The sequence below is a fragment of the Ornithodoros turicata genome, chromosome 8 (genome assembly GCF_037126465.1).
Source record: "Ornithodoros turicata isolate Travis chromosome 8, ASM3712646v1, whole genome shotgun sequence".
NCBI lineage: Eukaryota > Metazoa > Arthropoda > Arachnida > Ixodida > Argasidae > Ornithodoros > Ornithodoros turicata.
The window spans coordinates 30,602,365-30,625,398 of NC_088208.1; the positions used below are offsets into that span (position 1 = coordinate 30,602,365).

The window sequence follows — 23,034 nt, forward strand, 5'->3', positions numbered from 1 at the left end:
CTGCCAGCGCCCTCTCGCTTCACAGAGGCAAAGCGCTCGCTTCGTAATAATTCGTTTGAGTAAAATCTGCGCAGTTTTGGACAGAGGTATTTCGTACACATGTTCCTGACATCCCAAAGATTGCCGATATACCGCAATCTTTAGGGTGATTTTGTTGCGGAGTCCCACTTTAACCCAATGCCGCCATCCCAATGGCCATGCCGCTGGTAGATGGTGTTTTGAAACAAAACGAAAATCTGCTCACAATTTCATTTCAATAAGGTGTCTTAGAGGGGTGGGTGCATAAAATGGGTTGTTGACATCACGGTACGCTGCTGCTGAGGGGGGTCAAGGCCATACAATGGGCGGCGGTATCAGACAGCGCGTCTGCCCTTCTACTCCATTATTTAACGTTCTCTGCCCGAAAATGGGTACAGAAACCTCATTCTAGAGGCGGGGCGCAGTTTTATTCGAAAGCTCGCCGCACCGAGGTTACTCCCGAGGAGACAACACAACGTTCCACGCACAAGAGTGCATATTTCCGGACGCTTACTGCTTTTCGGCGGCGCTAAAATAAAAAGCTCCATAATCCTTTGAAAAGATGATAACAGCACGCAACTACTATATCCCACGCAGCTCTACCAGTTCATAAGCGTTAGCGGAGCCATTTCAAAAGCGCCGAGGAAAATGTCCCAGCACAAAAAGAGAAGATTGCCATCGAGAACGCATTAGATGAGACTCTGCTAAGGCCGCAAAAGGAGTTTTCTTTTTCTTTTTTTTAAGGGGGAGAGAGACGGATATATAGAAGCCACTGGTCGCTAAAACCAAAACTGAGAAAAAAAAACTGAAGACCAAAAACGAAAACTGAGAGCCACGTTGAGAACTAACATAACTATACAGCAGACCTCCAAGATAACTTTCATGATGAAAGCATTCCGCGGACCAGAGACGAGAAATGCGAAGCAGCATGAAAGCGGACAGTCAGAATGGAAAAAAAAGGGGGGGGAGAGAGAGAGAGAGAGAGAGAGAGCAAACGCGTAGTAGACTATTTTTCGCCGCCTAGTGACCGCGCTCAAAGGCGGGTATACGGCGAGGAATTTTACGCCATCCAAATTGCTTTGCGGTATTCAATGTTTTGTTAAAAAGCGGTACTGTAGCGTTTTACGCGGAGTCAGCAAGCTATTCATGCACCCGGATGCCGGAGAATATTTTCCACTTTATCGCGGCTACGTTGTTCGAGTGCTACGTCGTCTCTCATTCCTAATGTAAACACGCTATGGCTACAGTGAGGTATCAGGTGTGGTTCTTCAGCGCATATTAATTATCTGCGCAGGCGAGCCTGGAATAATATGACTCATGTGTGATTTCAAAAGGACGTTTTCGAATGTTGCCAAAATTTTGTCCACTTTGGGACGTCACTATGATCAGTCATGGAGACTGGTGCGCACCGGTAATCCGGTACTGTATCTGGTACGTTCTCAGTAAGCGGAGTAGCGTTACCGCTACACTTGAAACTTCTAGTAAAAAAAGTACCTTCGTTGATAAATTCCTCCGCTAACGCAACTTCCCGAGCGACGGAAAACTTTAGACATTTCAGGGTATTGTAGATAAAATAACACTTGATATTTCGCTTTCCGAATCCCAGACGTCAAAAGTCACGGATAATTGCCAACGGTCACCCACACATTATGGCAACAAAGTACGGACGACAATATGTCAATATACATGAGTTCCCATGTGTGTGTGTTTTTTTGTTGTTTTTTTTTTTGTTTTCAAAATCACTGCAATTGCATGAACTGGTGACTGATAAGGTTTTGCCTTCCCAGCGACCTCCTTGGCGCGCAAAGCAGCCACATTTTGTAATCTATGGAAACTAAATAATGTTTTGCAAATAAAAACTACACACCAGTTGGAGGACACTGTTGAGGCCACCAAGTAACAACTTCTGAACAAGTAAAATACATAAATAAATGAATAAAAATCCTTCCCCCACCTGGTTTTACCACGTCATAGAAGCTATTTCATATGTTGACAATGATGATGATGATTAGGGTTTTTCTGGCGCATCGACTTCATCTGTTGACAGGTGCACTTTTTAGATCGCGAAACTAGTCTCTTTTTTTCTTTTTTCTTTTTTTTTTTGCGTATACGTGCTCGAGCCCCATCTTTTTCATACGGAATAATATCATCAAAACGTCACCGTGTGTTTGGAATCGAAAAATTTTCCGCGCAACAACAACTACTTTATGCCTTTGTAACTTTGTCCGCGTATCACTCGACACTTCCGGGATTTTTTTTTTTTTTTTCGTTCTTCTTAGAGAGTGCACTCCGAAAGATTGCAGAGACGCAAACAATATGATACGGCGTCGATGAAATCCCCGAAGAGCCGAATTTCGAGTCGGAGACCGAGCTTTAGGAACGCTCAACATAACAGCGGACGGGAATTCGGCTCTGCGAGGAGTGTTTTCGCCTTTTCTTCCACTATGTGAGGATCTCGTTCGTGTGAATACACAGTTAAAGTAACTCCCCGGTAATTCATTACAAAATCCACCGATACGATGTTAGCCGCCCTCGGGCTGGCCATGCCCTATAAGCATTTCTCACAGCCGTTCTGTGCGTATAAGATAAAAACGAACTTATTGCCGCGGAGGTGATTCCAAACGGTATAACAACCTCGCGACTTGAATTCCGCCCCGCAGACGTGCGCGGCTTGCAAATTCTGGAATACATGCACGTGTCGCCACCACACAGCGCGCGATACCGAAAACAGCCGCGGGAGCGTCGAAGACGGTGCGCGAAATGCAGCGGGGCATGTCCGAAACGGCGTACGTGTTTCAGTACACAGGTGTTATAAACAGTGAGGGAAAATAAAGAGTGGCGGGAAATGCTCGAGGTTGCGCATTTGCATGCGTTCGCGGCTCGCCTTGTCAAGAAGAGACATCCCGGAAATCTCCTCATAAATAAATGGCTCTGCTTTACCGCAATTTAACTAGCAAACTGAACATATTAAGCGTTCTCTACCACATGTATTACATGCTATGCTGGGTTTACAAGTAATTAGCTGTTAATCCACGTCGTGAACTGCCTGTTTGCTGCTTCAGTTGGGACGCGCTCTACATACTTTTTCCCATACTCCATGCACTGACGCTACGAAAACGGGGGAGTAATTGTAACGTTGTATAGTGAATGAGGCAACTAAACACAGAATGACACACACAACACACTGCCAGTATTCGATTGAGTAATTGCATTTTCTAGTCACCTAGATTGCAATTACTCCACAGTTGAGCCACATGACACTAAAATTTACTTACCAGATTTACTTACAATGCATATAGTATCCCCAAAAGACAAGAATTACCACCGTTTTTCTTAAAACAGGGGCAGGGTTAGAGTTTATAGAGCTAGAGGTTAGAGTTCTCAAGAGTTATACCTCCACGTATAATGTGTTTAACTGCACGTGTAAAGTCTTCACCGTGTCTGCGATTATTGTACCAATACCATTGCCCTTTATAACGCTTTGTCTCCAGTGTATCAACATTTTTATAACAGGAAAATACGCACGGAAATTTCCACCTACCACTGGACCCCTCCTATTCTGCTGGCTGTATACAAGGTGCGTCACGTAAAAGTGACCAGAATTTTTATTAAAACCCTATGAGAGCAGCATAGATGTCTTTGCAGTTGAGTTCTACGGCCTGGCGGATATCCTCTCGAAGAAAGTGTGCAACTACAAGATGACTAATCACCTAAAATTCATTCATTAACTTTTTAATTAGGGGATTTCGGGCAAAAGCGAGATAGCAGATTGATAGACTACCCTCGTTGGACACCATTCCACGTGCAAAAAAAATCCTGAAAAGCGCACGTGCGCTAAAATATCCATCTCAGAATTTTGGTACGCAAATGTGCCGAAACCAAAACCGCAGCGACCGGGAACACGGTGAGTACAGCGCTCATTTCACGTCAGAGGGTCACGTGATTTGGAGGTGCCGCTCAGATGGTCAGATAAGCATCCGTCGGAGTGGGTGATGCGCTTCTCAGGCGCGAGTTTTCGGTTTCGGCACATTTGCATACCAAAATTCGGGGATGGATATTTTAGCGCACGTGCGTGTTTCAGAATTTTTTTAAACGTGGAATGGTGTACAACGAGGATAGTCTATCAATCTGCTATCTCGCTTTTGCCCGAAATCCCCTAATTAAAAAGTTAATGAATTTTAGGTAATTAGCCATCTCCTAGTTGGACACTTTATTGAAAACGATATGTCCGCCTGGCTGTATAGAACTCAACTGCAAAAACAACATCTACGCTGCTCCCATAGGGTTTTCATAAAAAATTCTGGTCAGTTTTACGTGACGCACCCTATATACTAATAAGTGTGCCATTCATCACCCTTATCACTCTATAGCCACCTGGTTGCCCACTTTCCACTTTAACGATCGCCCACACGCGCATCTTTTATCATTCTCCCACCCCTCTTCTACCTGTCTTTCTATCTCCGCAAATTCCCTCCCACTATACAGCCCAGCCGTCCGCGCGCTAGTGGCCGGTGGCTATGCCACCTTAATCAATTTACCCCTCCGTGCCCCACAAAAGCACACGCGGCCCTAAACAAATTTGCACACATCCATTTCGCTCCGGTGTTAAAACCCCCGTCTCCGTTCGCCGCCGAAGCTAAATTCGATTGACCGTGCGTTTGAGCGTCGCTGCGAAAAAAAGAAGAAAAAAAAAAGCCGTTGCCCTCGTATTCGTCTCGCTTCAACACGACCCAATTGACAGTGAAAACCAGTGTGGCCCTTTCGATGCGCGAGTCACTAATTTGGCTGCAGTAAGGATTTCCCAGAAGGCTTTGCCCGCTAACCTGTCAATGGCACGCCATGTGCGGTGCGGGTCATCCACACCCGACAGATTATGAACGTTATTGACGCCAGCCTCCGTGTATTCCTCGGTACGAATGCGATGTGCACAGATATCCGTTTCTGAAACAGCCCACCTCGACGAAGAAACGTGAATAAAAAAATAAAAAATAAAGCGTATGCGTTTATGACATGGTTAGAATCGGTTTATTAAATGCGTCCTCATTTAATAAAGTGTGCGTCGTTATACCCCTGTTGGGAAACTGAATATCACTTCCAGCAAATGGCACTGAATGGCGTTCGTTTGTAATGCGTAGACGTATACACAGTGAAAGAAAGCGTCGTTCGTAAGTTACAGGACAGCATTATACTAGAGTACATGCGTCCATTTCCTTGTTGCTGTTGCTTTTGTACAGTTGTGAAGGGAGTGAGAGCGAAGCAAAAGAGAGCGAAGGGACGAAGTTACAATGGCACCGAAGCGAGTACGGGAACCCAAAGATCAGGATCGGAAAATGGTAATATAAAGATACCGCATTTAGAAGCGTTTGGCAGAATATCCAAAGACGCAGTCTTTATTTACGATTATTATTTTTTTAGCTTAGAGACAGCGCGAAAGCAAAATTTTTAGCCATACGTGCTCGTGGACGATATCCAGGTTCGGTGGACGCCCAACAAATAAATATGGCCGACACGAAACTCCAGAGCTGACTGGGAAGAAAGCGGTAGTTCTTTGCAAATTGTACGATGTAGTCATTTTTTAAAAGAACCATAATCTCGTAAGACATGCATCAGGCCGCGAACTTTTATTATTACTACTTGACGTTGCCGTTTTTTACTGCACCTCGACCATGTAGAGAGCATAAGCAGTTCAGAGCCCAGGTTGAGCTGCAGAGCAAATTCGAATGAGCTCCCAAATATCATTCGGTGAACGAATGTCATTCGATTTCCCGTGCGACCAAGGATATAGTGCATCATCCCGCACGGGTTTACCTTCTTTTACGATTCGCATCCGTGCTTGTAATTTTGGCAACATGTATTTTACCACTAAAGGTGACTAGAAAGGGGGATGAGTGAGAGAGTGGTTGGTTTGTCCCCTCAGTTGAGGCGCCCTCGCAAGTCGTTGGGGAGGTGTGCTAGCTTAGATCAACAGACGAGTTCAGAAAATCCCAGAGTGCTTCCACAAGGATCCACAAGAGCGACAAATCCACAAGAGCGACTAAGGCCAAATAGTGCCAAGACACAGTCTATAGGGACTATTCGCAGTGCTATAGGAGTAGCTTTCAAGGTAAAGTGACTAAAATGGGGAGATAACTGCAATCTAGGAGAACTAGAAGCTGTGACTGCTCTCCATTTACTCCTTTTTTTTTCTCTCTCTCTCTCTCTCTCTCTTTCTTAGAGCGTATGCACAGGCATGTAGTTCCCTTTCCCAACTCCGAACTTTGACGCGTGTACGCGAGACATGCCCCTGAGTCGGAACACGGCCTTCACGAAATGAGTGAATCATACACAACCAATCGACCATATTAGAGGAAGAAGAAAAAATTCTATCTGCATCTTCAATCTGTAACCGTTCCGAAGTTACAGCTACGAGCACTGAGTTACGAGCGGGCAGTTCCCTAAAGACTCATAGCTCGGCATAACATACAGCATACCCCGCGAAGACTGCAACTGACGTCCGCCATCTGGCCGCGAAAATAACCTCGTGTCTTACGTCGGGCGAAATATGCATTCCGGGGGCCGATGTCGATGTGCCTCTACATCATATATAATATGAAAGGGGGGCGCTAGAACTTTTGCTCCCCTTGACCGTGCGCGCAGAAAGGAAATTTGATGACGCGAAACGACGGGTACTTTCTGAAGCGAGCAAGGCAAATATTTTGCCACCTAACCTTCGCCGCTGTACAGTCTTCGCGCCGGATCCATTAGAAAGAAGCGGCTCTTAAGACCTCATTTGCATGAAATTGCGGACCGAGGGCTTCAGAAACGAGGCAGAGGGGCTGGCCTTCTCTGTGCCATTATATGGCACGCAGACAGACAAAGTCCTGCGAAGAAACGGAATTTTTCTCGTGAGCTCTTTATTCCCCGTGTGCCGCCGAAGATCTTTTAGTTAAAACTTTCCACGACTGGGGTCTTGTCTTCGAAGATTGCGCATGCGCTACGAGTGATTGCGTGAACGAGACGAGGGAGTATTTGAGACACCTCGTGATGGGGGGAAAACGCTCGTTACTGCAAATATAATGGCCGAAACGCAACGGAGATCCGGTTTGTGCGCGTTCCATCCTGTTATTATAATTACTCGTTAGGTGCGTACTCGGTTTAGGTTGAGGAACATGCCTGGGTCGTAGACATTTGGTAGCAAGGACAAGGAGCTGGTCCATCTATCCATGACCATGCGTGTAAGGGAAAGCGATCTTGTCCACTTTCCGCACAAAAATTTGCGCAATATATATGCGAATCTATTGCGTGAACTATACCCTACACTCCAAGAAATACAAGGAGTAATTTTACTCATTTTGGGGGCTAAATGCATTGCCACAAAAAAGAAAGAAAAAGACCCTTTCAGGAGTAAATGCACGGGAGTAAATGAATGTTACAGAGTGGAGACTGCATTTCACGCTCTGTTTTAAGAGTACCAGGTACATAATTCGTGCGCATGCGCATGAAAATACTTTGAATTAAATCGGCAACCGTGATTTGTCGAGTGATATAAAATCTTGCGACACATATAGGGCACAATTTGCGAAGAAAGAAGCACTAACTGTTTCTTACTCTGTGTGGGTGGAAAATTGCTAAGTTGGCTGAATTATACAGCCTTATGCCATTAAATTGACCAAGAGCGCATATTTACGTAGACTGTTATATTAGGAAGACCATTTGTGAAATTCAGTGACGATTTGTAGTCCTGGGGAGTAAATGTCGGGTTTAGGGGACTAAAATAGGGAGTAATTGCAGTCTAAGGGACTAGAAGGTGCAATTACTCCCCATTATACTCCATTTTTTTCTGAGTGCATATGGAACACATTGCGCTCGCTGTTTGCTGTCCAGCAAACTTTCAGCGAAACAAATGGACCACGGTATTTCTAGAAATTTTAACAAAAAAAAGAAAAGAGAAACGAACAAGATCTCAGTCGCTAAAAAGTTCCACTTCCAGCAGTTTCAACTGTGCACTAGGAAACTACTAAACTGCAGAGAAAAATACGCTCTCGTACTGTTCCACTCACAAGGTTTGCGAAGTTATGTCTGCACAGAACAACCTATAAAGTGATGTATATGACAGTGAGTTTGGGCGTTTCGCCGAAAGAGTGTTATTGAGTCGACAGTATAAGCAATATGAGCGCTATCCACATTTGAAGATGCTACGCGTTGGAGTCCGGATTCCACCTATATACGGAGGCTTTTATTTCTCGCGTACTGTTTACGCCGAATGTTACACACTGTCCTTGCAGATTTGCTTCGAGCGAACATAAAAGAACAGCCGGGAAACATGGTTAGGAACAACAATGGCGAAATAAACGCGCGGGATTGTTCCGTTTTCTAGCGTAGGGCACATTTACGGCAAGATCGTTCTTTTCCTGAATTTCAGTATTCTAAAGGTGCGTGCTTTATTTCAACAACGGCAACGACGGCAAGCGTATTTGAGGAATGGAATTAACGCGTAATCGTTCATAAAAGTAAGAAGATGTGCACGATATGGAATCCGACACCACACGTTCCATCTTGTATTTCGATCCCTTGAGTGTCCTAAGGATGGTACGAAGTTTGGAGAGTGATGCACAGTGCATACCGTATTTTCCGGTGTATAACGCGCGCGTTATACAATAAAGAAGTGCTATGAAGAGGACCTGCGCGTTATCTAACGGTGCGCGTTATACACGGAAATATTTCCTGCAGAGTTCCTTTTCAGGTCGGTGACGTACAAACTCTAGCCTCTTCCAGGATGTGCTGTGGCTTTCTCCCGTATCTCTTATGATCGGTTGACAAGACCGGCGAAAGGACACTGGACTTCATAAACGGTTCATGATGCTGCTTAAGGACGCGGTTCAGCAGTCAATAATCTCGAATTCATTTCAGAAGAATGGCGTGATTGAGAATGGACGCGAAACGGAAAAGCAGAGAGGGACTGAACTCTACTATGGCAGCGACGCTGTTGCATCGGAGTTTAAGGGACCTGACTATATGTGCTTCAAATATAGCATATGCATATTATGATGGACCGCTTAGGTTTATTGTGCACACTGGTGGCAGTACAGAAGCTTGTAGCACCATTGCGGCGCGCGTTATACATCGAACATTTTTCAAATTCAGCCCGTTTTTAGGGGTGCGGGTTATACACGAGTACGCGTTATACACCGGAAAATACGTTACGTCCGAGTACCGCCTATACTGCTGCGAGCTCATTATGCAAGGCCACTGACTGCGTACATGACCTCAAGGACGGCGCACGAATCACAGCTCACTACCTGGATATAGAAACTGCGATGAACCATCCTGATTTGCGCAATTTCCTTCGCGTTTCTACCGCTCGAAGAAAACTTTCTCTGTTTCACCTTCCGAAACGGGAAACGGCGCAATTATCAACTGGCCTCGCGTTTCGTCGCTGCTGACACCTTTTCAATGCAACCGATTCAGCAGCGGCTGTGTTACTAGCGAAAGATTAGGATCGCGGACTTGGCAAGTTGAAATTAAAGCCAGTCTGCCAACGGGGCAAATTCTTCTAAGGTTTCCGCAGGGCACAAGACGTCGAGTGAATCTCCGTTTTCTACCTCGTATACGGGAGTCTTTAACATGTTTAGCACGCGGACGGAGCAAACTTATTTCCAACAGCACACTTCAACGATCGGATAAAATGTCCTCTAGTAACTTGTTGGTTGAAGCAGTGACGGGGAAAAGGTTATCAATACTCACTGATATTTGCTAGTAAACCTACTAATATATATATTTTTTACTCGTGTATATCTTGAAAGGCTATGTTACTCATATGTCACCTCGATGCCTGCAGCTACACATACTGAATCTTCAATGAGGAGGAAATTTTAGGCATCTCATTTACATTATCTCTAGTATCGACATCGAGATCTATAGTATAGGCTTCATACCTACGGAAACACTACACAAGCGAAGTAGGAAAGTCCCATTGACTGCGTTCCGCGGAAAAGCTCTGCGCCGCTGGCTATGGAGTGCATAACCCTTGGTATGCTGTCATGCTGGAGTATTTTTGAGTGCACTGATGCGTTGAATTTAATGCTCGTTTAATTATGTAACTACCATTTTCCTCGAACACAGCGTTTTGCACGGCATACAGATACGACGAGTACAACAAAAAAAAAAAAAGATAATTGCAGTCATAATTCGGTAAAAACGAGGAAATTGGGAGGCACCAATACAGGTTATACTTATTACAATACAGGAGTGATACAGGAACAATACAGGAATCATGGCGTGCAACATTCTACTCTTGCAGAACAGAACTAACACCGATCCCGCTTCTAAAAGATTTTGCACCGTATACCACGTAAAACGCAAACAGAAAGTATACGGTCAACATCATCCACGCTGGCAAAGGCAACGTGTCCCGGGAAAGTACAGATAACATTATCACGAACTTTGCTATGCACATCCTATCAGCCCTCACACTACCCATAAAAGAGCCCACATGTGAGTATGCACAGACAGAGAAGCGCCGTTTCATCACAAGACTGGCCAAGATAGCCGGCCGTCGTGCATGCCAAGGGAACCTGAATGTCCGGTCAGAAAGTTACAGCGCTGCCCCGAGGCAACCACAACCAGTGAGGGGAGCAATGGACAGTGAAATTATACACGCAACACGCTGCACTGTTTAGCCACAAAACGTCACGCGTATAGGCTTGCATGCATTTAGCACCGGCATGAAAAACCGGTGATAAGCACATCAAGACACGAGAAGTTATTTTTCTTAATATGAGCCGTACGGCACCAGCTAGGTCACAGACCCGGCGCATCATGCGTGGGTCAGCGCAAGCATTTCAATCTCATTTTAAAGCATAAACAATGCGAAGAATGGGAACATGTTGAAAGCATCCGCGTTTATGATGTTACCTCTCACATCCGCTCGAAGTACCGCTTTCAGTGGAAAGTAAATGTGACTGACCTTCGTAATTACGAGGGAGACCTGTGAAACGACGTGGCATGAGTGAAAGGAAACGGGGAACAATGCCTGTTACGCATGAAAAGGGGGAGGTTTGAATGCACACGGTCACGAACAGCACATGACTGCCCACCGCGCGGGAGGTATCAAGATCATTCACAAAAACGGAGGCCTCACCAACCTTTCACTCGGTATTCCGTCGTCGCATCGACACCTTGTGAGACCCGCACACAACACCTTTTTCACAACCCGCGGCTCGGCGATGTCCTGGAGCCACCTGTTTCACACGTCAAGGATGTCGAAGGCATTCTGTAACCGCCATGACATTTCGCAAGAGTGCATCGCCGCTCTTCCGTTCCGAACGTCATTTCCCGCAGACGAGGCGCTCTTCGATCGCAGCGCCATCTAGGTTCCGCTGATGAAAACGGAAGTTTAAAGGGCAACGCGCGCGGATTTTATGGCAAACATCGCAAAAAATCAGAACGCCACATGGTGCCCGTCATATTTCATCATCAGCGTGCACTGGACGTCCAAATTTCCCTTGACCGTGGTCTTTGTTTCCTATATCTATGAAACTTCCACGTTGTTCTGCGTACAACGTTGTACTTACTATCGGTCTGTCTCACTAATACCATACCTGTCAAGGTAGCGCGTGAAATGATACAGAAGAAGGGGAGGAGGAGAAAGAGATGGAGAGAAAAAGTGGAGCGATGTTGCGCATGGACAGCGACGTCGTTTTTAAATATTCTGTGCATCTACAAAGTAGAAAAGAAAGCGGTCATAGTAGCTGTCAAGGAAGTCCCAGTACCCCTCTCCGACCCGCCCCACCCCCCCTCTCTTTGCCTTTCCGTCTGCCCCGTGCAGAACACGTACGTATCGGTCTCTCACCGTGCCATTGCTCTCTCTTCCAGCATTGTCTATACCGCTCCTCAAAAAAAAAAAAAAAAAAAAAAAAAAATATCCCCGGGAGAGAGAAAGTCCGTCTACGTTCTCTAAGCACAAAGTACAAAGTTCAAAATAAAGCATACGCACAAAATAAAGCTACACACGAAGAGGTGGGTCCACGACTGCATACGATGGTGCGCCCCTCCACGCTCACTTTCCACCTTGAATCCTGTCTGACGACTTCTCTTCCCATGAGTTCGGATATGTATGGCTTCGCTGTGCGTGGGCTTCGTCTCTCAGCATCATGTGGAATTTCCGACGCGATTCGTAACTTGAATGGAGCATAACCTGGGATGCTGCAGTGACTACAGGACCCGTAGACGAGGAAAATCTCCAAAATGGATATCTGTCAGGTTGCCAGGTGGGTGGTAAGGATGTTTTCGGTGAAGTGGGGCGCGTGTGTGTGTGCCCGTGCGGGTGGTATTCTCTTTCGGGTGCGGCGTAGGAGTGTATGTACTGTCACGGTGTTGCTCAGACCTGTGGCTCATCAACGATGACTTCATGTGAGATTGTGCTGTGGGGTCTCGGGAGCGGTATATTTTGTGTAGCCAAGTGTATTGACAAGGGTACTGAAAAGCGGTCTGTTCCAAAATATAGGTACCTTTAAACGTACTCCTCTAGTGTCACTGGCCAGAAAGAAGCACGGCTACCTAGCCTTCGAAAACAGGTATCATTTTGTGGTGGTATAGTGACGTTGTAGCATGTCGTTAATTGATGTTCAAGCAGCAAGATAGAACTCCATTGTGCTTGTGTACACATGCTTCCTAATGTTTACCTGGTACAGTGGCAGCACTAGTGACACGATGGGCAGTTCGCGCTACCGATAGTTCTATAGGCATCCTACAGCTGGTCGTCCTTAGGGGCTGGCTGTTGTAAAGAACGACGAATAAATATCTCTTTGTTTGGGACTGCGAGATATCACGGTTCATTTCTGTTTTACGTTATTTGATACTATATACCACGTTATTGCTCAATTGAATAATTTGTTTCGTGAATAACGCAAAAAAAGAAGAAACAAAACACCGCATCAGTTTTGAAAATACAGTACGGAAATAAGATTACTTACAGGAATTAGCGTTAAATAACTCTTTTTGAAGCGTCGAACGAACAAACATTTTCAGTTATCCGCGAAGTCACATATCATAGTGCACACACTTTAGTTGAACGTCAATGACAGCAGGCTAGTGCAATGGAGTTGGGTGATAAGTTGATAAGTAAATTAAAGCGAAATGCCCACATCATATCAATACATTCGAACTGCTGCGCACTCATTACAATCACAGCGGGTCATAAATATTCAACTATGAAAATGTTGCTCCACGAGATGTGCGCGGGGAGAGCTTATGGCGCGGTCCACTGCACCGGTAATACAGAAGCATGCAGACAGTCGTGCACATAGAGGGAGGGGTCAGGATGGGTTACGTAAGAGCAGCCCTTTCATGCCTATAGAGTCGCATTCTATTAAAGCAGAAAGGGGTCGACTGATGGCAACACGCTGACAGGACGCGTGCCAACACAGTTGCAGGAGATGGTCGTGCAGTTCAGGTACAAAATGTCCGGGTGCAAGATTCTGCGTGCAACGCTGCAAATGATTTGTAGGTGAGCTGAACTACGGGACCGTTTCTCTTACGTTAGTATATGTGTTATTGCTTGTTATCGCAATTTGGTCGAAAGTGCAAAGAAACGCACACACGAAAGAGAACTTCAGGAACAAACATTATAGCACAATTATTTCGTTAACTCTTACGTCCTTTGTAGTGTCAGTTGTATAAACTCGAGTGTCGGTGCTTTATGTGCATACACGCCTTGCCCTTGACTTGCGCGGGATTGGCTTTCGAGAATTTGATTGTTAGCATGTTTTTATCATCTCACTTCACCCCCGTGGCTCGCAACGCAAGACCACGCTGTCAGAGCCAAGGGTAGCTCAAGTAGACAAAAACTGCATCCACCGAGGTCCGGAGCCGGCAATAATCGCAAAAGGCATTTAAAGGGACAAGTAGCATTACCGGCGATATTTCCTATTTCGGTTTTTCTCATGCCAGCATAGCATTGTTTGACTTTTTGTTTCAGAATTTCGGGTAGGTGGCACTGTAGTGTGTCAAGGGAACCACCAAAGTGGTGTCTGTAAGAGCTCGATTGGCCATTACCGCAGCCAATGGCTGTTTCTATAAAACCGGCTTCGTGTTATCCGCGAAAATTGACTTTCGCGGGTATTTTATTTATTTTATTTGTTTATTTGTAATACTTCTGGCATGAATGCCATAGAAGGAGGGACAGTACGCAAATACAGAAGACATGCAATGAACAGATAATCACACAATCACACATATCCTCCGGCCCACACCCTCGCGAAAGTGAAAGAGCAACTTAATATACGATGTTTTAGGAAAACTTTTGTGCCACGAAATGATCTCTGAGAAGGTCTTATACGCTCGCTTCGGACATAACTCCAGGAACGCACGGACAGAAGGCCGTGTTCGAAAAAAAGAAAAGCAGGTTCGAGCCCCCGGTACCGGTTGTCTTGACGTATTTCGACATAATATTTCCCAGAGAACACTGAACAATTTTTGAAATACTACGACAACGAGTAGCTTTATCTGCGTGTATTTTTGTGTGTCGTGCATATAAATATTGATACCGAACGTGCGATCCACTCAGCTGTGCTAGTAACTCATGCCATCGCTGATGAACCATCGCTCGCGCAAGTAGTGTACCCTTCGCATCTTTTCTGATGCCCTATTATATATTTTTTTCTTTTATTAGCTCTTGCACGGTTGCACAGACAAAAAAAACTCCTATGTTAGCTATCTCTCGTTGACCCTCTAATGCTCATTGTGATTTAATGCAAGGACGAACCAGACAATCCAATTAGCGAGACCATTAATTATCTAGGCTCCACCGGCCGATGCGTTTGCCATAAATTGAGTGATGCGCTTTAATAATAATTAGGATGCGCTTTGTTGCCAGCCAACGCCCGGCATTCAACACAGAAGAGAATGACGAACATTCGGTCGGCGTTGAATAGGCGTGTGTACTGGAACTGTGCCGACTTTCGTCTGGAAAGTCGTCCGAAAACCCAGGAAAAACCACAGACGGCACAGCCGGTGACAGGGTTCGAACTCGTGTCACCTCCCTGCAGACTCCGCGTGGAAAGCAATCATCTTAGCCATTATGCCGCGGGAGCTGGTACCCCACAATTCCTGCCCCATGCGAAAATTTACCACGCGGGACATTTCTTATACTTACAGAGATTGACATGTCCATGTGCCAGCACCACGGCGAGGTAACTTTAGCCCGGACACCTCCGATGCAGCAGCGTGATGGGACCCGAGAAACGGTAGGCCGCGTCGCTCCTGGATGTCCGATATCGTAGCCACCACGATGCCAAGAGTTCTTCCTCGTCTGGACCGACGCCTGAAGCGGTGCTCGGCGCTAGTCGCTCTGAGCGTGATGCTGTGCGCCTTCTTCCTTGTGGTCACCTTGCACCAGACGGGGCTTGAAGACGATGACGCCGACGTGCGCCGTTGGATCCGTCGCAGCGCTCATCACAAAGAGTACATCGATAGGCGTGGCATCCATGTCATCGTCGGGCATTACATGGGCAAGGATATGCCCTGGGAGACCACGCCGAATCTAACGGATGGTAATGTTCGATGATGGATGGATGGGATTCGTCCGATTGTATTGGATTGTAACATGAAACAAATATTTACGCGTACGATGTTTCTCCACAGAAATACTCAACGCTAATGAATTTTCCCCGGTGAAGAACGCGGGTGAAAATGGGCAAGCCGTGTTCGCCTTGCCTCACGAAAACGCCAAAATGAAGACTCTGTTTCACGTCAATCGATTCAACCTTCTAGTCAGCGATAAGATCGCACTCAACCGCAGCTTGCCCGATGTGCGCAAAAAGACGTATGTCAAGCGACTAACAGTATCCGTGTATTCACAACGAGCCACTTCCCTACGGAATATTGTAGTGGAAGAGAAAGCAAGAACTACTCACGGAGCGGAAGAACCGCAGCGCCGTATTGCGAACATAGCAGACGACACCATCGATCCTGTCGTCTGCTATGGAATACGGAGCAGGAGGCGAAAACACATGACGTAGAGCGCACGCGCTCACGTGGCAACAAAAAGCTATGATGTTTGGAGTATCTTCCGCTGGAGTATTCCGAGGAATGTCACTCGCGTGAATACATGGGATGTATCACTGAGTTATTCAGTTATTCATTTATTTTTTATTGGCACAGCTGCAAGAAGATGCCTTTCAACAGCAGTGACCTGCCTGATACGAGCGTTATTATCGTGTTCCACAATGAAGCGTGGTCTACACTTCTAAGGACGGTTCATTCGGTGATCAACAGATCGCCTCGCAGATTGCTAAGGGAGATCATTTTAGTGGACGATGCGAGTGAACGACGTAAGTTCGAAGTGTACTTTTCTTTGTGCTTCAATGGGAAAGAGCGCGCGGTTGTCATGGTTTTCGTTGCGGCAGATGAATCCCGAATCAAAAGGAACTCGCGCACAGAAACGCGATCGCATGTCGCAGGACAACATCTAGATACCGGTTCCATGTTCTAGCAGGAGGAACTGTTTTACAAAACAGACGACAGAAGTTTTTGGCAGCGATAATAAGTGAATTTGACCGATAATAAGTGACCGACGCCCTCGGTCTTCGCGGCCTTTTAAATGGCATGGCGTAGTCACTGAGAGCCCGCCAATCACTGCCGTAACTATGGCGACGAGCCATCATCAGTTGCATGGTAGCCACCGGAAGCCTGTATTTGAGATCGTCTGCAGCGATTGGCTGAGCAGAGGGCATCCCGAGGAAGGAGCGTGCCAGCAGTTTCAGTTTCGATATCGTGAGACAGACGTCTCATGTGTAAATATGACGTTTGAAACTTAAAATTTGTGAAGCACAGTATTATAAAGGTCCATCGAACATAATGAGTATCAGCTGCTTTCTCGCCCACATGAATATTTTTGCAGTATCTTTTCTTTTTCGTTTTCTCACGGCGAACTAGGGTTCTTGAAGCGGCCGCTCGACTCGTACGTCTCCAAGCTACCTGTGCCAAGCAGAGTAATCAGGGCTATCAACCGAACGGGACTTATCAGGGCTCGCCTTCTGGGAGCAAGGGTAGCTAAAGGCAGGGCACTAACGTTCCTCGATGCCCACTGCGAATGCACCAAGGGATGGTTGGAGCCCCTCTTGGCGAGGGTCGCAGAAGACAAGTAAGTCCTGCTGTACACTATGCAAATTTTGCTAATCTGTACAGAATTGCCCCTGCTCCAGAAACTCCGTACCGGCATGACTTAAGCATGACGCTTGTCTGCAAGGAAGCGGTCGCTAGCAAGCGCGCCGCCCTCCGCGTATGCGGGCGGCAGTGGGTTTGAAGCCGGAATGGTGTACATTACAATGACGTACTTTCGGTTTACTGCATTTCACGTGACATTTTAGTGGAAAATGCTGAGAAACTTCGCAGAGGAGTTTCAGCAGGAATGTTCTCGCAATAGTAGGTTTCCTGCAAATAGCTCCGGGCTTGTCGTACCACGCACAGCTGCCCTGCGAACCTCTATAAATACGTGGTTTCAGGGCGATAAGCATTGTAGCCTTACTTCATAATTGATAGGCATTGCTATTCAACCGTGCACCACCAAGCTCTTTCTGTAATACGCTACGAGTTTGTCTCTGCGCTGGGGGAAGGGTAAAGTTTGGAGAAACCTTGTGACAAAGTGTCTGTCCACTCACAAGGTAGCAATAAGTGGTATGTGGTAGCCGTAGACCGGCATGGTTCCACAGAAGAAACCTCGTGCGCTTCAACTTCGAAACGTTACCTCTTTATTTGGGTGAGGGACTAGTCAGGCCTACGGGGAATAGGGAAGAGATGGAAACTGGGGAACTGTGCTGAGATGGTCTACTTGTATTGCGAAATGGCTGCACGAGACAGCCCACGTTGCTTCGACAAAAAGTTTGAAAATGGTAGTATCGCTATTTAACGTTCCTGACAATCACTTTTCAAAATCGTTTTGCAGAACGAGAGTGGTGTGCCCCGTAATCGACATAATCCACGACGAGACATTTGCCTTCATCAGGAGCTTCGAGATGCACTGGGGCGCCTTCAACTGGGAGCTCCATTTTCGCTGGTTTCCAGTCAGTGAACGGGAACTAAAACGAAGGAAAGGAATTCCCACGGAGCCCATCAAGTAATGCTCACAAACTCAGTTTTCAGTTTCCATTAATGTTCTACAAAGAGCCATTTAGCAAACTGTGGACATTATGTCTCGTCTTCCAGGACACCAGTGATGGCTGGAGGTCTGTTCACCATTGACAGAGATTACTTCTATGATCTCGGTTCGTACGACGACCAAATGAATATCTGGGGAGGAGAGAACATGGAACTCTCGTTCAGGGTACATTCATAATATACTAGCGCTAACCTATTAGCTTTAAATGTTAATATTGCCTATGTGCACTAATGAGAATGACATACTTTGACAGGTGTGGCAGTGTGGGGGTTCTGTCGAGATCGTGCCCTGCTCCCACGTGGCCCATCTTTTCCGGCGGTCTTCCCCTTACTCTTTTCCACACCCATCTGGGGTCGGCGGCATCCTTTACAACAATCTTGCTCGCGTGGCTAATGTCTGGATGGACGACTGGGCCGCTTTCTACTTCAACATGAACCGAGGTGACTGTTCCTTTTGATGATTCAGAGCGACCAATAGACCTCTACCCGAGAAACGTCATCATGACGTTGGTAGACAGACCAAAACCGAAACGAATCGGAAGGGGAGGGCTGGGTTCAACGAATTCGAATTCCCCAAGCTTCGAGCGTAGTTCAACTCTACCAAATTGGTGGCGTTGTCGAACACTATGACGTCATTTGTTTACAGACAGGGAGAGGTCTATTAGGGGTGATAAAAATATTTTTCGGACGGGCTCTACGAGGATTTCATCCTCATTCTTCATCTCAGAACGGAAACCAAAGGTACACCCTGCTTCACTTTTCGCGCCATGGATTACTGTTTGCATTACAATCATGTATCGCTGGAATCCTGAGAGTTCGAAGTTCCCGCGTACAGTGAGGTATGCGCAACGTCACTGTGACGTCACGAGGGCGTTCCCTTTGAGCCAGGCTCACGTGGGTAGGATGTGCGTGCTCCCACACGTGGCGAAGTGTCACGGAAACGTCACGCGAGCCGATGAGGAGATTCTCCTGCTTGCTCTTCCTCGTAGCTGGCTTTCGCGGTAGAATACGCATAATTCTGGAAATGAATAGATCACGAGAAAAACTGCCTCGCAGGAGAGTTGACTGCGGTCAGATGCCCGTGCCATACATATTTATTTCAATCACGTTAGGGAGCAAACTTTCCCTTTAAGTTTACTCGAGAGCAACAAGGTCTAAAGTACACGTTGTGCCGCTCCACAGAAGCAAACAAGATCGGTCGCAAGCAAGACGTCTCTGCCAGGAGAGAACTGCGGCAGCGACTACGCTGCAAGAGCTTCGACTGGTACCTCAAGAACGTGTGGCCCGAGCACTTCTTTCCCGCAGACGATAGGTTCTTTGGCAAGGTCGGTCATCGAATAAATTGCCCGATGGGACTTAATGCAAAGCATATACTTCGCAGATCCGTAATAAGAAGAGCGGGCTCTGCTTCAAACGGCCGAGCTCTAAAACCTACCATCAGCCTGTCGGACGGGTGCTTCTTGAAGAATGTTCCTACACGCATTATCCAATGCAGGTAATGTGTCCGTTGTCATGGCTGGCAACAGCTTTAGTGACTAGTTTTGTGCAGAGACTCGTAATCCTTGGGTGACCAAGTTAAGAACAGCGCCTTCTTAATATTTCTCACTGAACAGTCAAACCTGTGCTTGAATTCTAGAATGGAACAGGAGTTCCACTGAAACCGTTCCTCGTGACATTGACAACTATTGGTCACACTTTAACGCAGATTTGTGGAGTATACTTCTGCTGTACGGCAAAAAATTTCTTCTGTTCGACATGTTAGCAACACACAGTTGCACTACAGGTTTTCCCAGTGATTTTAATCCAAGCGCCATCGAAATTAATCCACGTGCCATGCAAACTTTATGGGGCATGGATTAATTTAGCTGGAACTTGGATTAAAATCGCCGGGAAAACCTGTAGTTGCAAGAAGCTTGACTCAATCCGTCGTCAGTTTTTTCTGGTCTGCAAACTTTTGATTTGTAAGATGTTTATAGGAAACTGAAAGGCACGGAATACAGAACGACAGACAAAACGAATGCTCAGTTTTCCTCTATCCTTTCATGTTCTGTGCCTCTCGGTTTCCTCTAGTATGCATCGTTACCAGCTTGCTTGTACTCTTTCCCTTCTCTTGCTAGTAAGATGTTGCTTTGAATATTTTAAATTGCAAAATCCGACTTTCATCTTAGTCTAGTTGAACATGCTGATCAAGTACAATGACAGGATTCAATGTGTATCTGAGTGATTTACCATGAGCATTGGTTCATGATTATTTCCAGTACTTTGTATTTACCGAAGAAGGATTCATCAAAACAGATGAAGCGATATGCCTAGACTCCCCTGAATCACAGGCAGACACCAATGTTGTGATGATTGCGTGCAATGAACTGCCGAGGCAAAAATGGAGATATGACCCAAAGGTTTGTGGTGGAGATAGACATGATGTTGTGACTGTAAATACTGATTAGGAATGCCTTTCTCAACATGAACTGCAGCTGCACGTAATCATGCACAAGAAGACGAAGATGTGCCTGGACCTCCCCAGTCAACACAGTCCACAAGGCATTACGTTGCAGCGTTGTAATGGAGGTAGCAGTCAACAATGGACCATGGAAGCAGTTGATTGGAAGAAAGTCACATGAGTTGTAGCGTCGATAACGTGTTGTAGAATAAAGACCTGCGTTACATACTTTGATGCCGGCAACGAGTGCTGGTAATTATCTGGTAACATCTTGAGGTAAATGAGAACTGGGGCAAATCTGTGAATAACAAACATGATGATGCACCATTGTGATAGAAATCATATCAACCAACAGGAAGAACAAATAAAATGTTACGAGTTTTGCAGATAAATTCCAGATTTCCAGCATGATGGAATAGCTTTCGAAGGTATATAGTGGTAGAAAATACAGTAATATTATGGCAAAGTGAGAGCTCCAGACATTCAGCAAGAAAGTAGGTGATAACGATGATAAAATTTATGAGGGCTCTCTCTATTAGAGAGGTCCGTGAGGTTTAAAAGTTACTTTGGCAGATTATCTGTTAATCATTTTAAACTAAAATTTATAATTATAAATACATTAATTTCCCCCCACACCAAAACGCTGCACGAAATTACTTAAGTCTCAGCCCACATAAACAATCAAACGTAAATTCTACATGAAAAACACTTATCACATGCACGGTCAACAGCAACTTGAAGATAGTATTCCCCTGCTTTGTGTGTGTATATAAATCCAGCATCATGGCAAGTTTCTAATTAACCTGAGCAGGTAAATCCACAACAGATAAGGTCAGGGATGAGCAGCACTGGCGACGCAAATGCCACAAAACACATCACCGATACATTTTAAGCTCGTGACCGTGTGTCGGACAATGCTAGCACCTCCCTTCAACCGTGCTACAAAGTTGCTCCCATCCTTTTCCACAATGTTTGGATTAGTAAGTCAATGGCAACGCTGGAAGGACACCGAAGAGAACTGCATCTTCGAACTACTGGTTGCTTTACGGGAGTCAGTAGTTTCCCAACAGTCGCATTTATTTCCTTCCAGTCGCAATGCATTGTTCAGGTATAATGTACACGCAGAGAAGGCACTCTGGTCAGAATGAAACTCTTAAAAGTGGGCACACACTTTGACACCCCTGCAGAACACCCTGAAAAAAGTGCACAGAACTCGGAAAACCAGTAGACGCACTCAACCCCCTATGTACAGCACAAATTCCACACAGAATGGACAAGAGCATCGCTAGGAGTACATGCCCCGGCTTCTCTTGAAATCAGCTTGAGATCGCTGGTTGTGTGTGAAGGATCCCTTATGCCTTTCCTTGTATTGACGGTCCCTAACAACGTCCCTCGTTTGGCCCTGACCCCTCGGACCACCTTCAAGAAAAGAGACAGTATTTTACCTGTGGCTGAGGTAAACCTTTCGAGGCACTGTAAACCACGATCTACTAGGTTATAGGGACCATGTTATAATCAGCATCCCCCTGGGGAGCACGTCTGCACGTAGGGTTGCCACCAGGCCGGTATTATACCGGCACGGCCGGTTATTTGCTTCCTCTGCCGGTTGCCGGTAGGAAGGTGATACCGGCAGCCTTTTGCCGGTATCTGTGGCTCAAGACCTTTCATAAGGGCTTTTACGGGGTTTTTCCTTCAACATTCGACTGCAGCTTGAATAGATCTGGAGCACAGACCAAACTCCGCAGTCACCAGTCGTTTTCTTAGTTATTCATTATTATTATTATTCGTTGTTATTATTATTATTATCATTGTTATTCATTACGTCTTGTGTTCAGAGGGTACAAGAGCAGTGGTTGTGCAAAGCTCTTCGTGGTTGGGTCGAGCCAGCTAGAACATTCCTCACCCACTTTTCTTTTCCCACGAGCCTTTCCTCCTTTCATTCTATTCCACCTCATCTCCCTCAGCCCGTATTTTTCACTCTGAGAGGTGGCAACCCTATCTGCAAGATCCACTAGGGGAAGTACTCATCAGCCTGTGAGATCTACATCGTGGTTGGACAATGGAAATGTGAATTTTGAATGAATGTGCTGAAGCGGACGTATGACTACTGTTGCAGACGACAGCAACAGCTCCTATGAAAACGCATAGAATGATGATGACAATCAACTTTAGAAAGAGGCATTGCCGGCACCGCTTGTACAAAAATACTAAGGTCAGCTGAAGTACAAAGTATTGCAGAAATTGAGGAAGCAATAACCGGGCCGCTGAGCGTCAACGCTAGCTTCGAAACGCAGCGCTGGGGACCATGATGATGACATGGTCATTATAATCTAGAAGGTTGTGCCGTAAACATATTTTTATTCGCGATGTATTAATTCTTGCAAACTTCGCGATTGCGAAAAATTGTACTCGACAATAAAGAGGCATAGCATCTGCCGGAT

General features: G+C 45.9%; 3 protein-coding genes across 10 annotated transcripts in view; 1 reads left to right on the top strand and 2 right to left on the bottom strand.

Moving 5' to 3' along the window:
* Window positions 1-11,321, bottom strand: part of LOC135366924 (polypeptide N-acetylgalactosaminyltransferase 5-like) — a 110,900-nt gene extending 99,579 nt beyond the window's left edge. For 2 of the 4 annotated variants that reach the window (XM_064599917.1, XM_064599916.1), the window contains exon 1: window positions 11,142-11,321. The gene's annotated coding sequence lies outside the window, so the exon portion shown is untranslated. Of the gene's footprint in view, window positions 1-10,963; window positions 11,073-11,141 lie in introns of those variants that run through there. The other 2 variants (XM_064599919.1, XM_064599918.1) reach the window with 1 other exon arrangement.
* A 728-nt stretch (window positions 11,322-12,049) lies between these two features.
* On the top strand, window positions 12,050-20,827 carry LOC135366930 (polypeptide N-acetylgalactosaminyltransferase 1-like). 2 transcript variants are annotated; one of them, XM_064599928.1, is made up of 12 exons: window positions 12,050-12,266; window positions 15,154-15,548; window positions 15,640-15,820; window positions 16,159-16,328; window positions 16,933-17,140; window positions 17,942-18,112; window positions 18,202-18,319; window positions 18,408-18,594; window positions 19,336-19,478; window positions 19,535-19,648; window positions 20,412-20,552; window positions 20,628-20,827. In XM_064599928.1, the coding sequence occupies exons 2-12, from the start codon at window positions 15,263-15,265 to the stop codon at window positions 20,772-20,774; spliced, it is 1,866 nt and encodes a 621-aa protein (XP_064455998.1). In that variant the 5' UTR covers window positions 12,050-12,266; window positions 15,154-15,262; the 3' UTR covers window positions 20,775-20,827. The 2 variants fall into 2 exon arrangements, with proteins under 2 accessions (XP_064455998.1, XP_064455999.1); XM_064599929.1 differs by lacking the exon at window positions 12,050-12,266 and adding an exon at window positions 13,277-13,504.
* An 825-nt stretch (window positions 20,828-21,652) lies between these two features.
* LOC135366928 (activating signal cointegrator 1 complex subunit 2-like) overlaps window positions 21,653-23,034 on the bottom strand; it is a 119,663-nt gene continuing 118,281 nt past the window's right edge. For all 4 annotated transcript variants that reach the window (XM_064599925.1, XM_064599926.1, XM_064599922.1 and 1 more), the window contains one exon: window positions 21,653-22,012. In XM_064599925.1, the coding sequence (XP_064455995.1) occupies window positions 21,879-22,012 (134 nt within the window). In that variant the 3' untranslated portion in view covers window positions 21,653-21,878. The remainder of the gene's footprint in view (window positions 22,013-23,034) is intronic.